General features: G+C 51.1%; 1 protein-coding gene across 1 annotated transcript in view; it reads left to right on the forward strand.

The window, feature by feature from the left end:
* The window catches only part of SUFU (SUFU negative regulator of hedgehog signaling), a 92,613-nt gene extending 81,959 nt beyond the window's left edge, over positions 1-10,654 (forward strand). The window contains exons 11-12 of the mRNA XM_017726158.1: positions 1,030-1,098; positions 4,270-10,654. Coding sequence (XP_017581647.1) covers positions 1,030-1,098; positions 4,270-4,359 — 159 coding nt within the window. The 3' untranslated portion in view covers positions 4,360-10,654. The remainder of the gene's footprint in view (positions 1-1,029; positions 1,099-4,269) is intronic.
* The last annotated feature ends 10,625 nt before the right edge of the window (positions 10,655-21,279 follow it).

Here is a 21,279-nt window from a genome sequence, read left to right on the forward strand (position 1 = left end):
TCTGGATGGAAAGTAATGCCAGAGAGGAGGAAAGGGTGGACCAGAGGAAGGAAAGGAGGAGCAGGGGGAAAGAAACAAACCTGTAGGCTAAAATGGGAATAATAATCCACTGGATGCTGCTGCAACCTAACTCCCAGGAATGCTGCTCCAAGGCCCCCTCACTGCGTGGGGATGTTTGCCTGGTCCTGCACTGCCGTCTCTGCTCCTGTGCCAAGCCAGCTGTCCTGCCTGGAGCTCTGGCCTTTACGGCTGTTGTGAAGAGGGCAGGATGTGTTTGCTTTTGCCTATCACGTATTTTTTTAAAGAGGGTGGGAGTTCCTCTGCTTGAATTCCCGGGGCTGATTTCTCCTGTGATGTCTCTGGTTTCTGTGACTTAGGGGACTACATGGAGTTGGGGTCGTGGTGCTCATCTGGGACTTTTGACTTGACAGCAGCTGTTTTGGACTGCTTCATGCTTGCCAGCCTGGCTTTGAGATGGGCCAAAGCTTTCCCAGCACAGGCACACAGGATGGGCCTCACATGGGCACTTCTGGGAGCACTTCCCATACCCAGCATCTGGTTCACATGAACAATGTGCTGTACTGGGGTCAGGCCCTTCCCCATGCCCAGAGCACCAGTTCTGTATGGGTCTCTGGCTCTTCCTATGCTGCTATTTCCTGATTAAACTGTGAGCTTAACTTCAATGGATCAGATGAAAAGTGGCCGTCTCCTCCTGTCTCTACAACAGTTGTTATCTTGACCCTTTTTCCTCCTTCCCCACTCTTTCTGTCTAAATCTGAGCCTCTAATTTTAGACTGAGGAAGATAATTGAGGGTCAAAAAAGATTGCTGTATAATTTCAACTTTTTTTCAGTGGTTGGGGTGGAAGACAAAGTTAGGAGCTTCTTGCCCTTAAGCCTTTGTATTGTGGGAAAGAAGGACATAGGAGGAGTGAGTTGGTACAGTCTGCTCTCTGTAGAAGTCATGCTGTTCCTTGCAATTAGCTAAAACTAAGAGTGTAAAGGCATAAATTACTGTATTTCCTTTGCAGATCCTATTGACTGAAGAGTTCGTAGAGAGAATGCTGGAAGATTTAGAGGATCTGAATTCTCCAGAGGAAGTAAGGCTGCAACATTCCTGTATCTTCCATGTACTGTCCCAGAGAGCTCAGCCCATCCTGCAGCTTGCCTTTGATCCTCCCCTCAGCCTGCAGGCTGCAGCCCTGCCCCATCCATAGACTTGAGGCCATGCTAAGCCTTCACATCTGCTGTGAACTACTGAGGCACTGAGAGAAGGGATTGCAAGAAATACAAGACAGGGATGGGTATTAAGGGAGACTCTGCGTTTTCATTTCCATCAGCATCTGTCCCAGCATGGTGTCTGAGCACCCTGAATCAAAGCAGTGCGGCCCCTGGGCCAGGTGGCAGGATTTCCTCCATGCCATGCATAGATAATGTCCTTGCCAGCAGCTCCTAGCACATCACCTTCTCTTCTTTCAGAAAGGCTGAAAGTGGTGGCAGCACATTTACTTTTGAACAATCTGTTGTATGGGCCTCCTTTTTTGGGTTTGGTAAGCAGGCAGGGCTGTTTCACATCTGCTACTTAGCCTTCACCTGCTGGCCCTGCACAGTGTGCAAAGAACCATCACCAGTCTGGAAGCATTACAGCAACAGCCAGGGGAGCTTTATAAAGCTGGTACTAAACTTCCCACTGCCATGTGATCTCTTCCTGGGGAACATTTAACACCCCGTCTCCCATGCATGCCATATAAATATTCTGCTCGACTTCAAAGAGCAGTGGCAGAAATGACATGTAATATTTTTAATCCCATTTTTTACAGCTCCCTGCAGACTCTAAAGAAACTTTCCTTGGCTTGTAGAGCAGCCCTCCCATCCCTTGCTCTGCTCCCCTCCCCCCAGGAAAATCTCAGGGCTCTAATTGTTTAATCCAGAGTTGACTTAATGCCAGGGTGTTCTTCACTGTGTGAGTGAGGGGAGCACGCTGCTGGCTGTGCAGTGACTTTCAGGCCAGCTTTTATCCAGTTAAACCTAATCCAAAGCTCATTTTTGCTAGTGACATGGAAGCCCGGAGCACTTTGGTTTGAAGGCCATTTAGTGAAGGCTTTGGACGGCTCATGTTCCTTCGCTGTCCACTGAGGCAAAGAGCATGGCAGCTCCTGGCACAGCAACCGGGTGTTCGGTTCCGACTCACTGTGACTTTGCTGAATTAAAAAGTGAAAAATAAACAAATGCAAAAGATGACTTCTCCAAGAGGATTGCTTTGGAACCACTGCTGTTTATAAAAAGGAAAATACTTGAGATGAAATGTGATCTTTCAGCATCCAGATTCCTCCAAGGATTTGTAATTTGCAGGATCCCGGGTTGGGCCAACTGAAAGCATTCCCCAGCAGCCCTGACTGTTGTTGATGATGTTCATGTGGTAGAACGAAGTGCTGTGAGGAGTCTTTCCTTTGCTGCATAAAGAGCCACCTGTGTTAAGTGAAATTAAGTGAAATAATCTGTCTGAGTATCTTTAGCATGTTTTTCACATGTCCTAGACAGCGAACTCAGAATTCCCTGGGCAGTGCAGGGCCAGTAGATTACACAGTGCAAGCTATACCCTGGGTTTGAGTTTATGAAAACCATAAATGGGACTTGAGCTGTTTGTTTCCTAGAGGATAATGAACAAGCATTTGGGGTAGCCTCTATCCTGAAGAATCCTCCTACTGTGTCCCCAGATCATGGGTCAGACCATGAACCACCAGCCCAGCATATTTAGGTCAATGGATACCAACTGCAGGTTACCCTCATGGGCAGCTGCAAATGGAGCAAGGTCAGGAGCAAATTCATGTTAGAGACAACCTTGCTGTGGAGCAGACAGCTGGAGGGGATCTCCTTTAGCAGGAACCTCACACTGAGCCTGTCTTAGTGTCCATCAGAAACAGGGTGCTTATGGGAAGAAGACCAAGTAATTTGATAAAGACTGATGATTTGCAAGTTGCTGTCCCCTTGTGCCAGCTCTCTCATTCAAACACCCCCTGGGAAGCCTCTGGTACTGCTGGCCTCAGTCTGAGGACTCTCCTAGGAGAGGACCACTGCACCCATAATCACTCTGAATTAGCCACCTCCAGGGCAGATTGTCACTGGTGGTGTTGGGTCCCTGTGAGATTCCTCCCTGGGAGTCCCATCAGGGTGTCAGGGAGTATTGTAGGGCGAGGCAGTGCAACACCAGGTGCAGAATAGTTTTGAAAACAAAATGATCCTGCAAACAGGCTTCCAGAGCTATCCCCCATGGGGTTTGGGTCCTCAGGCTGAGCACTGGGATTGCATGAAATGCCTATGCAGAACTGGTTGCCATTCAGCTGTGGATGGGGCATATTTGTAGCCTAAGAGATTCCACCCCACACCTTCCACCCCCACCCCAGAGCTGTGTTTGAGAGACCTTTGTCAATGCTTGGTCACTGGCCATGTGGTTGTGAGAAGGGCTGGTGGTAAGGCTCCTTGGAGCTCTGTCCCTGCATGGTTGTGTTTGGGTTGATGTTGGGGTGACTTCCTAGCCTAAGGAGTGGCATCAGGATGGGACCAGTGGACTTGCCTTGTTTGGGAAACATTGGCCCCAGACAGTGCTGTGTAAACCAGACTGGGGCAAAAAATCTCCCTTCTGTGTGCTTCAACCAGTGTTTGCAAAACAGCCTGAGCAGGTGAGTGCCTGTGTGAGCACAAGGCGTTGTAGAGCTCTGCGAGGCCTTTGTGCCAGAGATGGGAAGGACTGGAGCAGGAATGCTGTGCAGGCACATTGGCTCTCCCCAGCCAGGGCAGCACAGTTTGCCTGGCATCCAGCAGAGCTGTGATGGCTCACCTACATTCCACCCTGAATGAGGAGGGGTTTCAGACCTGCCCTAAGTCTCCCTTTAAAGCAAATGTGGGCTCTGGGGGCTGGGCTGGGTGAAAGGAGAGGGACATGGTTAGATAGGAGGGAAGACACTTCTGCAGATCTTCACAGAGGTTGGGAAGGGGAAATGGTGATGGGGGCAGAAACCCTCCAAAATTCATCTGATGAAATAAACAGCGCTTGGGCTGAAAGCTCAGAACTTTCCTTTGGCAGCTGAGACAGGCCACATTATCTAATGTCCACTGCTGTCCAAAACATACTGATGGGGAAATGTTTTCTTAGTGGCCTCTTGTTTTAAAAAATAATAATAACATGGGGCTGCCTGCCTTTGCAACAATTTTGTTTTTTCTGTGCAGATTGCAGTGATACACATTAACTGGTTCTCTTTACTGTCTTACAGTTTAAACTTCCAAAGGAGTACAGCTGGCCTGAAAAGAAACTGAAAGTTTCCATCTTGCCAGATGCCGTGTTCGACAACCCACTGCATTAGAGCTGAATTACACTCTTCTAACAACTGGGAGAGCCAAGTTACTGTCCATTACCCAGTGACTCACAGGATAATTAATGCAGTAAAAACTCTGCCTGCAAATAAAAAGAGTTTGCTGCACAACCACTGCAAACAGAAGAGGAGCTACTCAGCACCAGCCCAGACTGAACTGAGCCCTTTCCTTTATCCCTCCCAAGGCTGAACTCTCTGGGAACAGCCTGCGTATGTGTGAGTGTGAGTGAGAAATATTTAACTATGAAAATTAGTAGTAAGAATCCTTTCTCTCTCCTAGCTGCAGAACTCCCCTCTGCCTTAGCCCAGGGTGTAGACACTCTGCACGCCTGTATTTACACATACATTTCTGCCAGGTGCGAGCCTATAATCCATGGATTAAATGTTCTTTACGTGACTCTGGAGTCCTTTTGTTAGCCAGACTTTTACTGACTGCAGAACTGTTCTTCCATGTGCTATTTTTTTTTCTCTTTTCAGAAACGGAATGGTATTTCCCCTGTTTAAAGGAGGCCAAAAGCTCACATGCTTGAAGCTGAACAGATTTAAGGATGAACTTTCTAGTTCAGTCAAGAAAAACAAATCCAGATCCTCCCTGCCCTCAAATTAGGCATGTTTTTTAAGTGTTGGTCTTGGTGCTATTAGCTATGGTATCGCTGCAAACAGAGGCAACTTTATTCTCGTGCATCCTGTCCTTGTGCCTGAACCCCAGGGAAGGTCACAACCTCTGGTTTTGCACAAGCAGGAGGAAGAAAGCTACCGGGGCGGGGGAGATCTCCTGTTTACAGTGTGTTTATCTTTAAAGAGATACTGTCAAGTATTTTTTCCTTGCTATTGTACAGAGTTTGAGAAGCTAGAAAGGATCATTTGTTCACAGGGACAACTTCAGCAGCTCTGCAGGATAGGGGGCTGCTTGAAAGCTTATGAAGTGGAGATCTCTGCTGCCCTGGCATAACAGAGAGGAGACTCAGCCTCAATGAAGCCAACTATTCTCCCTGTTCCAGCAGGGTTGTGCCCTAGTGCAGCTCCCTTTTCCCCTCTAGCTTTGCTGTGGTGGCTCTTATTGCTGACCTTCCTTTTTTCAGATAGGTTTGAACTGTAAAGCATCAAAACCAGTGTGCAAAGACACTCTCTCTAGATCCCTGTGGCTTCCTCCTTGGAGCAAAACATGTGCAGAGGAGCCGGTCTCTGCAGTGCCAGGTTGTGTCTCTGCATCAGCTGCTGGCCCTGTGGATACGCTGCAGCAAACCACCGCAGGCTTTACCCCCTGCTGCTGCTGCAGGTTGTTTCTGATGCATATTCCCCAGCCTTCCTCTGCCCATTGTCTTTTGGTGACAACTCTTCACTCCTTGTCAGGGGAGGTGCAGCTTTCCTTCCACCCCTTTCTGCCTACAAGATAACTTGGTGGTTTATGCGCAGTTGCTGTGTGATCCTAATACAAGTATAACAAAAGCTTTTAACACTTAACTCCCCATATCAAACAGCAAAGTCCAGGATGCCTCACAGTACCCCAGGGTTGGTTTTGTGTTTGTTTTCTGATTTAATTTCTTCCCAGCACAGTCAGCTTTGATGTTTTCTGCATATATTTGAGGCCAGTTAATGTTGGTCAAGAAGCAGAGCTAGGAGCCACAAAGCTTTCCTTGGACTTGCTACAGAATTCCTCTGTGGCCTCAGGCGAGTCACTCAATGTCTCTCTGTGCAGAGAGGGTGACTGTTGACTAGAGGGCTGTAGGACCTACCGAAGCATGCCAGGGTTTGCAGGGGAGGGCGTGCTTTGTGTACAAAGTAGTATTTGTATTATTATAATTGTTTTTATATTATAATTTAAGGCAGGCCAAATGCAGGGTCCAACACTGCTCTGCAGAACCTTCCTTTCTGCAAAGCTATGAAAGCAATTTACATGTAAATGAGTTTGTCATTTTGTCTGAACTCAGAGGATCATCTTAAAATCCTGCTGTGAAAGAACAAACTTTCAGATATCTGCATGTGCCAGCCAGAGTGATTTCTGTGCTGTGGCAGGCTGCATTCATCCATGGGATCTCTTGGCCAGTTTTCATTGTCCTGGTTAGCGCTAAGCATCCCTTCTGCATTGTAGATGTATGTGCAGGGGATAGCGTGGGTGAGAAAGCGGCATGAAAACCTACCAGTCCAGCTTCAAAAACAACGTGCCCAAGTGTCCCACCTCAAGATAATGGGCAAACAGATGATTGTGGAGGTGGGGGAAAGGCAAGGGCAGCAACTACAATTTTGTCCCAAAGCCATCCAACAGTAGCCCATGGATGCTCTTGTACGAGCTTGCTGGGGGTGCCGCAGCAGAGCTGGCCTGTTGCCACGGTGCTGGCTGCTCTTCCTCGTTTCCAGATGCTAGCTCTCATTAAAAGGAGCTTAAAATCCACATCTTTGTGGAGAAGGGACATTTGGAAGGTCAATTGTTGCTGTTCCTGCAGAGATCAGCACAGGGCAGAGAGAAGTCCATCAGACCCTCTCTGGGCTCTGACACACATCTGGAAAGCTTGGGACCTCCTGCCCTGTGAACTCTTCAAGCCGTCACGGCAGGGATGTGGTGCTGTATGCAGGGAAAGCACCTCCTCCAAGCTGGCTTGTGCTCCAGTTCTGCCTTTCTCATGCAAGTGTTTTCCTCACCGTATTTACTCTCATCAGATGCTCTGGGCTGGGTTTCCATTGACTTCAGAGGGAGCACACTGAATGCATGTGATAATCCACCCAGTATCCTTGTGTGTGTGTGTATTTTTGTTCCATGTCATGTATTTATATATAGTTCTGTGTATTTGAGTTATGAACAGGTGGCATGCCAGAAATCTCTATTTCTGAGACACTTTCTCACAGATCTTTGCTGGTAGCCACATAACAATTGAGGGGGGAAGGCTTGAAGGGAAGGAAGTGAAATCTTCCTATTTAGGTAAGGGGGGAAATATTAGACAAATAATTGCTAAAATAGAATTCTGTATCTTATTGTTAGAGCAACTACGAGAAGCTGGTGGAAGTCAGCCCTTAAGCTCCCTGGTTGTGTCGCTGCCTCTCAGCAAGTTATCTAGGAGTAAGAAAGTTGCAGTTACTCAGTATCGTGAAGAGCTGTGCACCCACAGGACATCCCCTCATGATTCACATCAAGTTTGCAACCGTGCCAAAGGCTTACTCATTGGCAAGTAAATGAGATGTGAAGTTTGGTTATTTTCTTCTTGGGGCAAGAGGACATGTCTGTGTGTGAAAGAAATGGAAAAGAAACCTTTGTATTTTAGTGAGCAAGTAGTTTGAAAGAGGGAAGTGCATCAGTGTTAATAAATGCCATGGTGTTTTTCTAGCCCAAACCTGCTGAGATGGTAGGTGCACTGGTGCTGATGTTTTTCTAGATTGTGTAGAAGGCCTGAAGCAGGTTTGTATGGAACCAAACCCTGTGAGGCTTGTGTTGGCCAAAGACAGTGACCTGGATGGAAATGAAAGCAGTTTAGAGGCAGTGAGTACAGGCTTTCTCCCTCCTGAAGAAATCTGGCAATGCAGGTCAATTTGGATATTTGGAAAGATGAACAGCCTTGAAAATCCAACATGTGACAGCAATTCTGAAACAGGAGAAGTCCTAAAAGCCAGGGCTACTCTCTCTTTCTCAATTTCTGATTAAAAACAGGACAAGGAATGTATAATTTCAGTATTAAAGTATGTAGGGTGTGATCTGAGCAGAGCAGTCAGTCTTGTAGCTGCTGTGACTGTATTTTCAGTGGCTTAGAAAGGTGGTGCCTGCTGTGTCTAATTCTTTGAGGACGGTATATATTGGTTTTACTCTATGTGGAATTGCCAACAGTGATTTGAAATTATATTCTGAAGCTCTTCACTTCAAATATTCAGTTGCTCTTGGGTGGCTTTTGAAATTACACTATCAGGTCATCAAATGGTCTTGGGAGAAGTGAGGGTTGTGTTGTTTTTCATCTGGGACCAATAGAAATATTTTTTAAAAACCCAAAACACTTGAAAGCAATGCTTGTCTCTTCCCTCCTCCTAGGTTGGCATCCAGAGTCCATGTCCTGCTTTTCCAGCTTGTATCTGGCCAGGGCAAGGCAACATCATGTCAGGTGGGGAGAAAAGCTTCAGGCCAGAGGAAACCCTTAGACCCATGTGTCCAATTTTCCCCTAGCCCATGGCCTTGCACCTTCTGGCTCCACTGTATCAAGTCATGGGCTTCAGCCCCTGCTCTGTTGCAGCCAGGTGAGGACGGGCTCCAGCACCAGGAGAGCCCTTCCACCTCTCAGGGACTTGGTCCTCTAAGTGACTGCCCTCCCCTGAGAGAACACATTGTGCCTTAATTTTTCCTGTGAGTGAAGCTGCAAGGGCAGACGAACTGTCGCGCAACCAAGAATTTCTTTCTGTGCATCTGTCCCTATCAATAAATGCCAGCCTGCACAGCAGCCAGACTGTATCCAAAACAATCTAAAAATCCACATTTGCCTGTGGGGTTCACCTCTTAAGGTTTTAAAGCTGGATTTAGGGCTCTCAACCTAACAAGCTCTCTTTCAACCTACTATTTTTATAACATTTTCTTCTGTTGTGCAGCATCTGCTTGTTCTCTTTTCTTTTAGAAAAACCCAACCCTTGTGTTTGACATGAGTCCAAAATTTCAAATGGAGAATAGGCCTGAGGTTGCAAATGTGTTTTAAACCTGGTCCCGTATCGACTTGTCTCTCAGGCAGTGAACCTGTCGTGTATCGTGCTTCACCACCTCTTCATTTCTACCATGATTCTGTTTCCCCTAAAGTTGCTGACAGACCATAAAATCATCATAAGTGGCACATCAGTTCACAAATGTCATTTCTAGTCTGCTGTGAAGGGGCTGCCCCATCCCTTTCCCTCACTGGAAGATCATGGCATCGTTCACCATTTGGCTCGTGGAGCCCCAATAGCAGGAGAGGAATATCAGCCCAGGAAGGGCTGCACATGGCAGATGTGGCCTGTTGTTTTTAAACTGTCCTGATGCTGTGCCTGCCCTCTTTAAAAAGATGAAGAGAGAGAGAAAAAAACCCAACCTCGAAAAGCCAGAGGAAAATTTCCTGCTGAAAAAAGAGGAAAATTGCCTGCTGATTGTCGTGTTTTGCAAACACTGGTCTTTTCTCTTGCCCTCTCCCTCCACTCCCAACGAGGCTGGAGATGAAAATGGCTCCTTTGTTCCTTTCCCTGGGGCCCAACTGCAGCGAAAGTGCGGCTCCGGAAACTCTCCACTGCACGAGCGGCGAGGGTGGGAGGGACTGAGCTGTCACCGTATGCGGTGGGTCCTACATAAACACGGCACGTTGACAATGCCCCGAGCAGGATGGGAGCAGAAGGGCTCTGTGGTGCTGGTGATGAGGCTCCTGTGCCGTTCTTCCTGCAGAAGCAAGTGGGATGCAAAACCCACAGGGGCTGAGGAAGGGGAGGTGGGTATGAGTGGCCATGTTGTCCTGGTAGGGACTGATCACAGGCAGGGGGGCCTCTGGGCTTTTGGCTTTCCCCAAAGTGGGAATTTGCAGCCCCATGGAAGCAGGAAGCATCCCACAAGGGGCTTGTAGTGATGCCCTGGCCCCACACACTGGGATGCTCCTTGCACCCATCCAGCCCTGTAGTCCTGGTACTCTGAGTTTAGCCATGGTCATGCTCCAAACCCAAGCTTAGTCTTTCAAAACCCTTCTGTTGTCCAGCCCAAGCTGGACACACCAACTTTTCCCTTTCTTTAAAGGGATGGAGGTTTTGCCTCTCGCTGGAGACACTACTTGTTTTGTGTGCTGAATGGTTTCTGCAAATCCTGGAGCAAAGGCAAGGTTCCCAGGGCAGGGGACACATGGGTGACTGGGACCACAGCGAACCCTGACCTCTGGGGCTGTCCTTGCAGCCCAGAGGTGAACCTGTCAGTACTTCAGCCGTGTGTCTGTGTGTCTGTGTGTGTGTGTCTGTGTGTGTGTGTGGTCTGTGGGCGCAGGGGTCATGTGGATGGAAGAGCCCCAGGACACTCCTGACAGGGGGCTGGAAGGAGCCTGTGTTTCTGTGGCCGGTGTACCCGTACCTTGTAGATGGCCTTTCTTCCCTCTCCCCTCTTCCTTTTTTTTATAAAAGACAAAAAACAAATGGAAAGCTAAACTAGCAGAGGTTTTTAAATATTTTATATTAGTTTCTAATGTAAATTCTTACATTGTTATTGCAGTGCTGGGTGTGTTTCGCCTGCACATGACTTTTTGTAATATTTTTGTGAATCACTAAAACTTTTTTTTTCCTCCCGTGTATTCTAAGTGCATTAAAGGTATTTGCAGAATGGTCAGTGTCCTTCTCTGCGGGCAACACGGTGGAACCGACTGTCTCCTGCTCGGCTCTGCGACTCCTTTGGCAGCTCCTTCTCCTCACTGACACCTTCTTGCCCTGCTCCCAGGGAAACAGAGTCTCTTGCCCAGACCTCTGAAGTACAAGTGTGGGAGGGAAAGGGATCTTTTTTCCCCAAAAATATCAGCAAAGGGACTGGTCCCAGGACCTGCCAGGTTCAGCATCTTCCATGAACATCTGCTGGTAAAACCCCTTGAGTCAAGGCAGCCCGAGTGCCCTAACAGCCAGGGTTTTCCATGCTATTTGCACAAGCTGGAATGGGGAGTGCTTGCACGTGGGTCGAAGGATGCAGCCAGTTGGCCAAGGGATGGCATCCTCATCCACCGGCAGCGGAAGGAGGGAGCTGGGGTGAGTGTCAGGTCAGGTCCGTGTTCCTGTGCTCTGCCAAGTGCCTCCTGGCTTCAGTGGGATTTGTGGGGGTGTGGATGTGTGCACAGAGACCGAATATGTCGGAGAAGAGACACAGCAAACACTTACGAAAAAATATTACTGAGCTAATGTTGCAATGATTTCCCAGTAACGCAGAACGATTTTGCAGTAATCTTTTTACACTTCTCAGTAATAAATGCCTTTAAGGCCGGAGAGAAAGGGTGGAATATCTGGGCAGAGGGGGAAGGGAGATCACAGTGCTCAGAGGAAGGATGACAGGGAAAGGAAAGGATGGATAGAGAGCCAAAATCCAGCTTTAGGCAGGTTTTGCTCTTGCTCTTTGCAGGTGTTATCTCAGCCCGCCCTGCATCAAAAAGGGAGCAATCGGCAGAAAGGGTTTCTGTGAGGATTTCTTTTCCTTTGAAGTTTGGAGTGAAAACCATCCTTTCCCTAAGAACCTGTCCCACAGCTGCATCCAGACACAAACTGTCCCAGCCCCAATGCAAAGCAGTGGCATGTCCAAGCTCTGCCAGTGCAGAACAGCCCCTGCTGGACATGCCAAAGAGAACATCACCACAGCTTGGCCAGGTTTCACCATCTCACTTGAGGAAATCTTGGTCAGCTGGGTTCCCCAGTGAGGTTATTTACCCAGACAGGGGCTTGTGGGGAGAGAGGCCACCCATAGCTGGTTCTTTGGCCCAAGACCTCCTCACACCTCTCGCCTTCCCAGTTTTTGAAGCATGTGCAAGCACAGGGCCGCCCCTTTAGGACATCTCAGCAAGGACGGCAGAGCCAGACCAGCAAGGGACCCCACGTAGTGCTGGGAACCCTCATTGCCAGCCACTTGGTTAATTTAATTAATGAATTAAACGATCCACTTTTGCCTTTCCTGTGGTGGCCAGGCAGTGCCCCCTTTGCAACAGTGCATCCCAGCTAATTCCTCTGTTCAGCCCCAAATCCAGAGGGGACCGTGGAGCTGTGGCACAGTGGGGTGCCCCTCTCCTGCTGGCACCCTTCCCCCAAGGCCCAGCACCAGCATGGCTGTGCCCAGCCTGGGCAGCCTCACCGCTCTGCCTCCACCCCAGCCAAAAGCACCTTCGGGCAGTGAATTTAATTAAGGTTTCTGAAAAGCAGTGTCTGGGAGCCCCTCCTGGATCTGCGGCTCTGAACTTCATTAGGAGCGGTTTGTTGCTAATAATGCCAGCAGCTTCTCTAATTAATAATGGAAGGACTGTGAGCAGATGCCAAGCCAGGAGAGGGAAGGGATTTGTTTGTTTATTTCGCTCCTCTCTTGGTGTTTTTTTTCTAGAGAGTGGAGAGAGAGCTGGGGCTCATTTCCCATCTGAAAAGTGAATGGCAGTGCCTGGGAACCTCAGTGGGGAAGAGGGTGCACCTGTGAAGCTGAAGAGGGAGATGGGGTGGGGTGGGAGATGGGCCCCCATGGGTGGAACAAGGGACCATCCCCCATGGCAAGGGGCTCCTTCTCCCGTGGTGCTCCCTGCCCACCCAGGACAGAGCCAACATGGCTGGACTTGGGTACCCAGGGATAGTTCTGACCCCCAACCCCCTCGCAAAGCATCACCCCCACAGCATGTCCCTTCCCATGGCACATCCCCATCCCATGGCATGTCCCCTAGCCCACGGCAGGATGTTACAGGCATGAGGAGGAGATATTTTCCATGCTTTAGCCCTCTGGACCACAAGGATGTGTCCTACAACACCCAGAAATGCGGGCTCACAGGGGATGAGCGCAACAGGTCCCTTTGGATTTTTCTTTTTCCCTTCTTTTTCCCTCGTTTCTCTCCTCCTTGCTGTCTCTCCCAGCTAATGTTTGTGGCACAGCTGGCCACAGCAGCACCTCGGTGCAGCAAAAAGCTCCTGATACAACCCAGTGCACAGGACCCAACACGTTAACGTCCAGTGCTCCTGGGGGCCCTGTGGCCAAGCCATGACCGGAAAGGGTCCCAGAGCAGCCAGGCTTGGCCAGATCCTGCTGCATCCCTCCAGCACAGGACAAGCACCCCCAGCCCTACAGCCAAGCCCTGGGGACACCAGGGAGCCAGCAAGCATTGTCCCATTGCTTGTCACAGCCTCAGGTCTGGCACAGGAAACCAGGACCTGGCAGGAGTGGGAGGAGACTGTAGGGAAGCCCCCTGCATGCCCCAGCTCCCTGTCTAGGCATCCATGGTGTGCCCAAAACCTCCAGCTTCTCCAGATAGTTTTTGGAACAACTGTTCCTGCTGTCAGGCAGGGTTAGCACTGGGTAAAAAAATGGCCTTACCTTGCCCTGTCACCTCATAGCTCACAAGAACTGAAGCAGTGCTTGGACAGGCCACAGCAGCTCGGCCAGAGTGGCCTCAGTGCGGGCTTTGTCCCCTCTGTCCCCTCCATGCCCCACCACTCACCTGCCACAGGGCAGCACTGCCTGCAGCCTCATTTCAGGCAGCAGCCATTGCCACAGTGGCTTTCCAAAAAAGCATACCTCAGGTTTGGTTTTGTTTTTCCCGGGGGAAGAGTATTTTTAATGCCCTTTCCCATCATTTCCTCAGACTTTCCACACTCTGGCCACAGCTCGTTGCTGGAGGGCAACGAGCAGGGCTGTCCTGTGCTGGAGATGCTCCTGCTGCTGGAGATGGGGTAAAACCACTTTGGAAGGGCTGGACAGCAGAGAGCAAAGGAAACAGCATGGTTAGATATTAAAAAATCTCCAGGAGTGTCCAAGGCCAACATGACCTGGGAAACCCAACTTGTCACCCGGGCTGGGATCATCCCTGTCTGCTTAATGCACAAATCCCTTCTCTGGCTGTTAAAAACGCTGGAGCAATCACAGGGCCATGGCACTTCATATGTCCCACTTGATTTTTGAACAGGAAAATTATCAGAAGCTTGCAGCAAAAGGAGAAACATAAAGGCAAAGGGGCTCAGGAGTGGAGGGGCGGCTGGGCCGTGTGACAGGGAGCATCCCCGGGGGCACAGGGCGGTGTGGCAGCCTGCCCAGCCCCAGCACAGCCAGCTGAACAATACTGTGAGGTGTTGGGAACAAGCTCGGCAGTGGGAATCCCAGTCCTCGCCTTAAAAGGAGATTTCAGGGAATGATTTTATTGGAAAATTGTTTTCTGATTATTCAGCTTGTTGAAAGCTTCATTTCATTATATGCAACATGGTGGGAGAGGGGCTTCGGCTGCACAGGAACAGCAATGGCCAAGGATGTTTTCGTGTGATTCTAGTCCAGAAAAGCCCATTAAATCATCGCGTTTTACCTCCTGTGTTTGCAGACCAGAGAATTTCCCCCAACTCCCCTCGCACTGAGCCCAAAAACTTGTGGTTTTGATTCAAGCGGGCGGCCCAGGACGACGTCCTGTCTCGGCTCAATGACTTCAAGAGAGGAAGAATCTCCCACTGACTTCCCTTGGCTGTTTGTCCTGGTGGCCAAAAAAAAATGCACCCATGAGAGCAACACCCCGCTGCCAACTTATTTCTGATGCAGCTGCATCCTGCTTGCCTGGAGCGTCTTTTGGATGAAGGGGGATGCCCACACTGCCCCTCAGCTGGTGCAGGTGTGCCCTCTGAGCCACATGGATCGACAGGGAAAAATAGCAGGATACCCCCAGCCTGCCGTTAGTGAGCAGCTCAAGAGTTAATAAACTTCAAACAGATGTGACCAACGTGTCAAGACACGAGAAGTATGTGGTATGGATGTTTATAAGTACATCGACAGAAGGCATTCATAAAAGGTTATAAACTGTGGTAATAAGCAACCCATCAACTTGTTTGGACTCTAACACTTGATTAACCATTTATTATAAGGTGCAGTAATCATTTATAAGCCATAAGTGGGACCGAACGTAAAGTATGACTCCTTTTATGTTAATAGATGCCTCAAGAATTTCTTCTTCCTCTGTGCCATGTTTTGGGTGGTTAAAGGCTAACCCTGGCTGCCAGGTGCCACGGCCCCTCCTTAGTACTGTGCATTAGCTGGATTCACTCCAGGAGCCTCCCACTCTCCTGTCACCCGTGGAGGGGATGTGGGTGCCCCCACCACAGGTTTGTCAGGGCCCTGAGGTTTTGTTCATGGAGAGCCCTGAGTTTGTTCTGGCCAGGCTCTGGGTGACCTCCAGCAGCAGCCAACCATCCCTTCAGAGACTGGCAGCAGGGAGGGATGGACAGAGAGGTATTTGCTGCCAGCAGTGCAGTGGGCAGCACAAGGTGGTGGGCAGCAAGGGAAGCCTGGTAGCTCCACAGGGAGAGGAGGGCCATCAGAGGCAGGAAGAGCTCAGACATTTCTCCCAGGCTTTCCTGGCAGAGCCCAGCAAAGGCCCTGCTGCCCACAGGTCCCCACTGGACCCCAGCGGAGGATCTGTGGGGGGATAGTGGGCACCAAGCGCTGAGCTGAGCAGAGTGGATCATGGACAGGGAGACTTCAGAGGGGTTAAAACCACCTGCCTAGAGCCTCTGGAGCCCTGGGGTGCCCAGGAGAAGGAGAGAGCACAGTGAGAGCTGGGAACCCACTCCCTGTATTCCCCATACAGGAGTCTGTTCAAGCCCCAGGCTGCCAACGCACCAGGATGAGACAGAAATGCCTCCAACATGAAAGCAGCTTCATCCTTCTGTCAACAGGACCCTCCTTTTTTGTTTGCCATCCCACTCCTACCCCCAGACAGGTCATGTTTTCCTTCCTGGTATCTTAACAAGACCTAAACCCGTAATTGGTCCGATTACACAACCAGGAGTGACAGTTTATTAGCAATGCTTCCTGGCCTAATTTATACCAGTACCCTCCTGCTTTTCCCTTCACTGTGGGCAAACAGACCTTTAGGCTTTCTGAGAGGAAGTTGAGCCCCAGCAGAAGTGAGTGCATGGGCCGCAGCTCTGGAGCAATCCCCTGCCCTCACCTGCCTCAGTTTCCCCCAGCTGCACCAAACTGGAGCTCCATGGCACCACTCAGCTTTGGGGCTTTGAGTTTGGGAGCTGCACAGGGCATGGCAGCCTTGGATGCTCTGCCCTTCAAAGGAAAGCCCAAGAGCTGCCTGGCAGGGGGCTTTTTAGCATGTGTGTGGCACTGGGTCATTTGGCTGCAGCCAAACTGAATTGCAGAGAACATGCAGAAAATGAACATGAGGGCTGAGAAATTGATGTGAAGATTGCAAAGGTTACACCTTGTTCTGGGCAGGGACCACAGGGGCCTTCTGGGGGAGAGTGGCTGAATCGAACTGCAGATGGGAATGGAGGTGGTGGGATTGTATCCTGCTCCCATCCTGTCTCCCATGATTGGATTTGGGGCTGGCATCTTCATGTCCCAAGCTTGTTGCTGGGCCAGCAGCACTGAGGAGCTCCATCTTTCCCTCAGGAAAATGCCTGAGGGAAATGTGGTATGGGATGCTGTGCCAGAGATCGATGCACCAGGGGAAGGGCTCGTGCAGAGGGAGGAATGGGCCACTGGTGGCCACAGGCTCAAGGCAAAGGGCTGCTGCTTTCTGCCCTGGCCCTGGGGATAGCAAGGGGTGTATGTGATGGTGACACAGCAAAGCAAGAGCCCAGGGGCAGGAGGGCTTACAGGGCCACCTGGGAGGCTGTAAATCCTGGCCTCACCACTACAACACAGATCAGGTGGGAAATGCCTCAAAAAGTGCCTTTTCTACCTGTGGCACAGCCTGGGCTTTGGGCAATGCCAGCCTGGATGGACTGTGGGAGCAGCCAGAGGGATTCATTGCCAGCATCACCTTCCCTTGCCCCGACCTGTGGTGGGAGACCCGCCTCACTGGGGTCTGTTGGCGTTTGCTACCATCCTTTCCAGACCCCTTTTAAGATGAATGAGTTACTTTTAACCCCATACAGTACATTTTTCAGAGTGCAGTGGTGAGGCTGCCCCAGAGCTCTGCTGAGGAAAAAGAAATGTCAGGCAAATTCCAGGGATGGTGGCTACCCCGGATGCTCTCACCAGCCATCCCCTGTTAAAGGCTGCCCACTGGCAGCCCAGCTCTGGCAGCACCTCTCCACTGGCAGCAGAAGATAAAATGAGACCAAGCTGCATTTTTTCCCCCTTGTCCACCCAGCAAACTTCTACAGCTTTTCTGCCAGGTCCTGTCCCCTGGGTCTCCGGGGAAGGAGCCGCCCCAGGAGGGGGCAGAGCGGAGGAGCCTGTCTGGCCGCCAGTCTCCATCATGCTCAGAAAAAAAGAATAAAAGAAAATTGTGCTGGATTTTTTGTTTGGTTGTTTTGGGGGTTTTTGAATATATATGGAGGTTTTGTGGCTTTGACGCAGTTTCCTGAAAATCCTGCCTCATCCTGCCAGGGACTGAGCAAATGCACATCCCAGCCCTCGGCAGTGGGGGAGAGAAGGAGGAGAAGCCAGGGAGGGAGAGAAGAAAGCCTTTGCCAAACTGGCCTGACCAGAATGTGACACAAGAGCAGGAAATGAGTCACGCCGGCAGGGCAGCTGCTCCCAGGCATTTGCATAGAAAGAAACCCCACCAAGCAGGGAACTACACCGGCCCTCGTCCGGCTCCCCATGCTCCAGCCCCGCAGCTGCTGGACCCGCTGCCACGCTCACCAGCACCCACCAGCACCCCGAGCTCAGCCAAGGTGATGAGCCCTGGAGCATCATCCCTGCTCCACGGCTGGCTGGCTGTGCACCCCTGGATTTGACTGTGCAAACTCAGGTTGGGCTGTTCCACCCCGGATTTGCTCAAACCAAAGCAGAGCTCCCCTCCATCACCCTGCCATGCAGTCCCCCGTGGCCAGCCCTCAATATCCACTTTGGCCCATGCTTTAGGGTCGGGGAGGAGGGGAGAAAGCCCAGCATTTCTGCCCCAAGAGGAGCCCCAGTTGCGCACCCATTGCACAAGGGTAAGGCTCTCCCACGGGGCAACAATGGCATCACCATCCCTGCACCCAGCACACCATTCCAGACCTGTTCCCAGCTTCCAGTGTCAGACGTGGGTGTCACTGGATCCCAGTGCCTGGGGGCTGGGAACCTGCTTTGTGTGGTGTGGGGACCAGGCTGCACACCCTGCTTCTGGTTCCGTTTAATTCATGTCAGAGGACAGGAGGTTTCTCCTGCAGATGCACCACATACACACATGTGCATCTTCTCCCAACAGATGCTGGGCTGGGAGGATGCCCCAGCAGGCAGGTGACAGTGTGTGAGGGACAGGTGTGACTCCATGGGATGGCTGGGCACAAATGGTGCATGTTGGTGGTGTGCCCTGGGCTGGGTCAGCAGGTGACCATGGGGACCTCTGTGTTGTGCCTTTTGCATGGGGCTGTTTCCCTCCTCCTCCACTCCAAACAGGAACAGGGAATGGCCATAAGCAGACAGATTTAGTGTTGGAAACCAGGCTGTTGCCACCCTGCATGTAAGCCCAGCTTTAAAACTTAAACTTCAGTGAAAGCCTTCAGCGTGTTAGTCACATGGAGGAGGGTGGAGGGAGCTTTCTCCATCACACTAAGCCACCTCACCAGACTGACATGGAAGGGGACAGAAGGGGAGTGATGGTTTTTCTCTGACTGGTTAATTGAGAAACACAGCACTTTGTATCACTTCCAGAGGGCTCAAGGCTTCTGAGGAAGGTGCAGGGCTGGGTGCCAGAGCCTTCAGGAGTGTTCCCAAGAGAGGGTGGTGGCAGACAGGGATGGTGTCACTTTAACAGCCAACTGCTCTGTAAATCTCTGCAAACACCCTGCCTCTACCATCAGTTCAGAAGGGTCTGAAGCCCTAAACAACAAAATGAGTTTGGTACCTTGGCTCTGCAGAGCAGCCAAGTTCATCTCTGCTCCCAGGGACATCATCTCTACCAGGCAATGCCACCTCAATGTGAGATTGAGTGCCTGAGCATCCTGGCTCTGCAGGGTGTACCTGCAGTCCAGTCAGTGCTCATCGAGGGCTCAGCAGAGATGCTGATACTTCACTGAGGAGGCTGGGGAGAGGCAGTGGTCTTTCCAGAGCAGGACTAAGGGCTGCTGAAAGGAGACTGCTGGCAAAGGGGAATGATGGCCAGGCAGTGGCTGGGAAGACTGAGGCTTGTGGGAGGTTGAGGGATGTACACCAGGACTCAGCTACAAACCACCTCTGTGGCCCCTTGGCATCGGCTGGGACACCCACACCAAGATCCTGATGGAGGGGAGACTAAAGCATGGGCAGACTTTCTGCAGTTTCTCCTGCTGGTGTTCATCGGCCACCCAGCACTGTCAGGAAGGGGTCTGGGAGCTGTGTAGGCAGAGGGGGCCCTGTCTACAGCCTTCCTCCAGGCAGCTCCTGCTGGTTGTGGAAGGGTTGCAATGCCCAGCCTGGCTTTGGGGCTTCCCTTGCCAAGGGAGTTTCCCTGGCATGGGCAGGGAGATGGCATCATCCAGATGTGGGTATGATGACAGCAGGGCCAGTGCCAGTCCCAGGACAGAGGGATTCCCAGCCAAGACTATGGTGCATCTTTGAGCTTGGCTCAGCCCCATCCTATCCACTTTCCACTTTTAAGTACTGCTAAATACCAACCAGCTTCCCCAGCACAGTGGGAGTACAGGGTGCCTGAGAAGCCCCTGCAGAAGAGCCCTGAGCTGGCTGGGGTGGGGATGGTGGCTGTCACTGGAGGCTGTCTGGTACTGTGTGTGTTTATAAAGAAGTGAGAGTCATGAATAGTTTTGCGCTGACTTTTCGAGGAGAGGTTTGCCTCCACACGGCCTCCGCCAGTTGACTGCGGTTCTGACACATCTCACGCTGCCCTGCCCAGCTCCCACCAGTCCTGGCGGCCGGATGGCTTGTAGAACCCTGGAGGAGAGGTACAGCCCATGGGCTTTGAGGCCTGGCACAGGAATTACATGGCAAACCGCTCCCTTTTCAGGAATTGGCACTTGAGCCCCAGGAGCTCTGGAGTGGGTGTGCAGGAATGGAGGGGTGATATGGGGTGAGCCCCAGTCCTGGAGCAGAAGCCATCACTGTCTCCTTATCAGAGTGTCTCTTGGCAGGACCTGCCTAGGCACAGGGGTTCCTGTAAAACACAGTGTGGAAAGACCTGAATAATCCCCATACTGGGAGTGGTGTGGAATGCTCATCCCTCTAGCAAGCTGCCCCGGGTGGTCCAAGGCACTGGGGATATAGGGTGCTATAGTAGACACTACTGGGTGGTGTCTCCAGACGTTTTGGTCGGTAGCTTTGAGGCCGCAGATGGGGAATTCCTGCTAAATCCCTCCCAGAGGCAAATTGCCATCAGAGAGCGTCACCCAAGGGTCAGGTTTGGGCCAGATCCCGAAGCCGCTGACTGAGCCTTTGCTCTCTTGTCACTCCACCATAAACCTGACTGCGAACCCTGAGCATTTTTTGATGTAAATACTTTGTTTTGAGCCATTGACACGCTCGTCAGTGGGAAATGGATTTACACCAGCAACGTGCTATATTATTATGAGACCTGGCACATATGGCAGGGATTAGATACACAGTGTCCCACAAAACAGCTGCGGAAACATTTGGTGGGAGAGCTGTTAACAGAGACACCTCTGTGCCCCGAGCTCTGGCAGAAGGTGCTGGGGCTGCTGGTTTGGGAAAGACCCCAGGGAACAAACGGCTGTTGCTCTGCACAGGGAGGAAACACACCTGAAATGGTCCTGTGCAAAGTAACAGCCCATCTAGAAGCCAGCCAAGAGGGGACAGGAGGCTCTTGAGGGCACTTATCACAGAATATTCTGAGTTGGAAGGGACCCACAAGGATCATTGGGTCCAACTCTTGGCCTGCACAAGACAGCCTGAAGAATTACACATCCTCAATGTGCCTGAGAGTGTTTTCCAAATGCTTCTTGAGCTCAGGCAGGCTTGGTGGTGTGATCACCTCTTTGGGGAGCCCGTTCCAGTGCCCGACCCGAACCTTTTTCTAATATCCAATCTCAACCTCCCCTGCCACAACTTCAGGCCATTTCCTCGAGTCCTGTCACTGGTGGCAAGAGAGAAGAGATCAGTGCCTGCCCCTCCAGTTCCCCTTGCGAGGAAGCTGTATACAACGATGAGGACGGTACCTAGTGCCAGCTGTGACCCAGATGTGCACTGGTTCCAGGGCAATGAATCTTTTTATAGACTGGCACCCTGAGCAGTGCCGGCCGCGTAAGGATGCTGGTGGCCCTACGGCCGATGCAGTGGCCAGACGGGACATCCCAAGCCCGGCCTCCTCGGAGGCAGCGGCGGGGGGCCGGGGCGCGGGCGCCCCCCGG

The sequence above is a fragment of the Corvus brachyrhynchos genome, unplaced genomic scaffold, assembly GCF_000691975.1.
Source record: "Corvus brachyrhynchos isolate BGI_N302 unplaced genomic scaffold, ASM69197v1 scaffold61, whole genome shotgun sequence".
NCBI classification, from domain to species: domain Eukaryota; kingdom Metazoa; phylum Chordata; class Aves; order Passeriformes; family Corvidae; genus Corvus; species Corvus brachyrhynchos.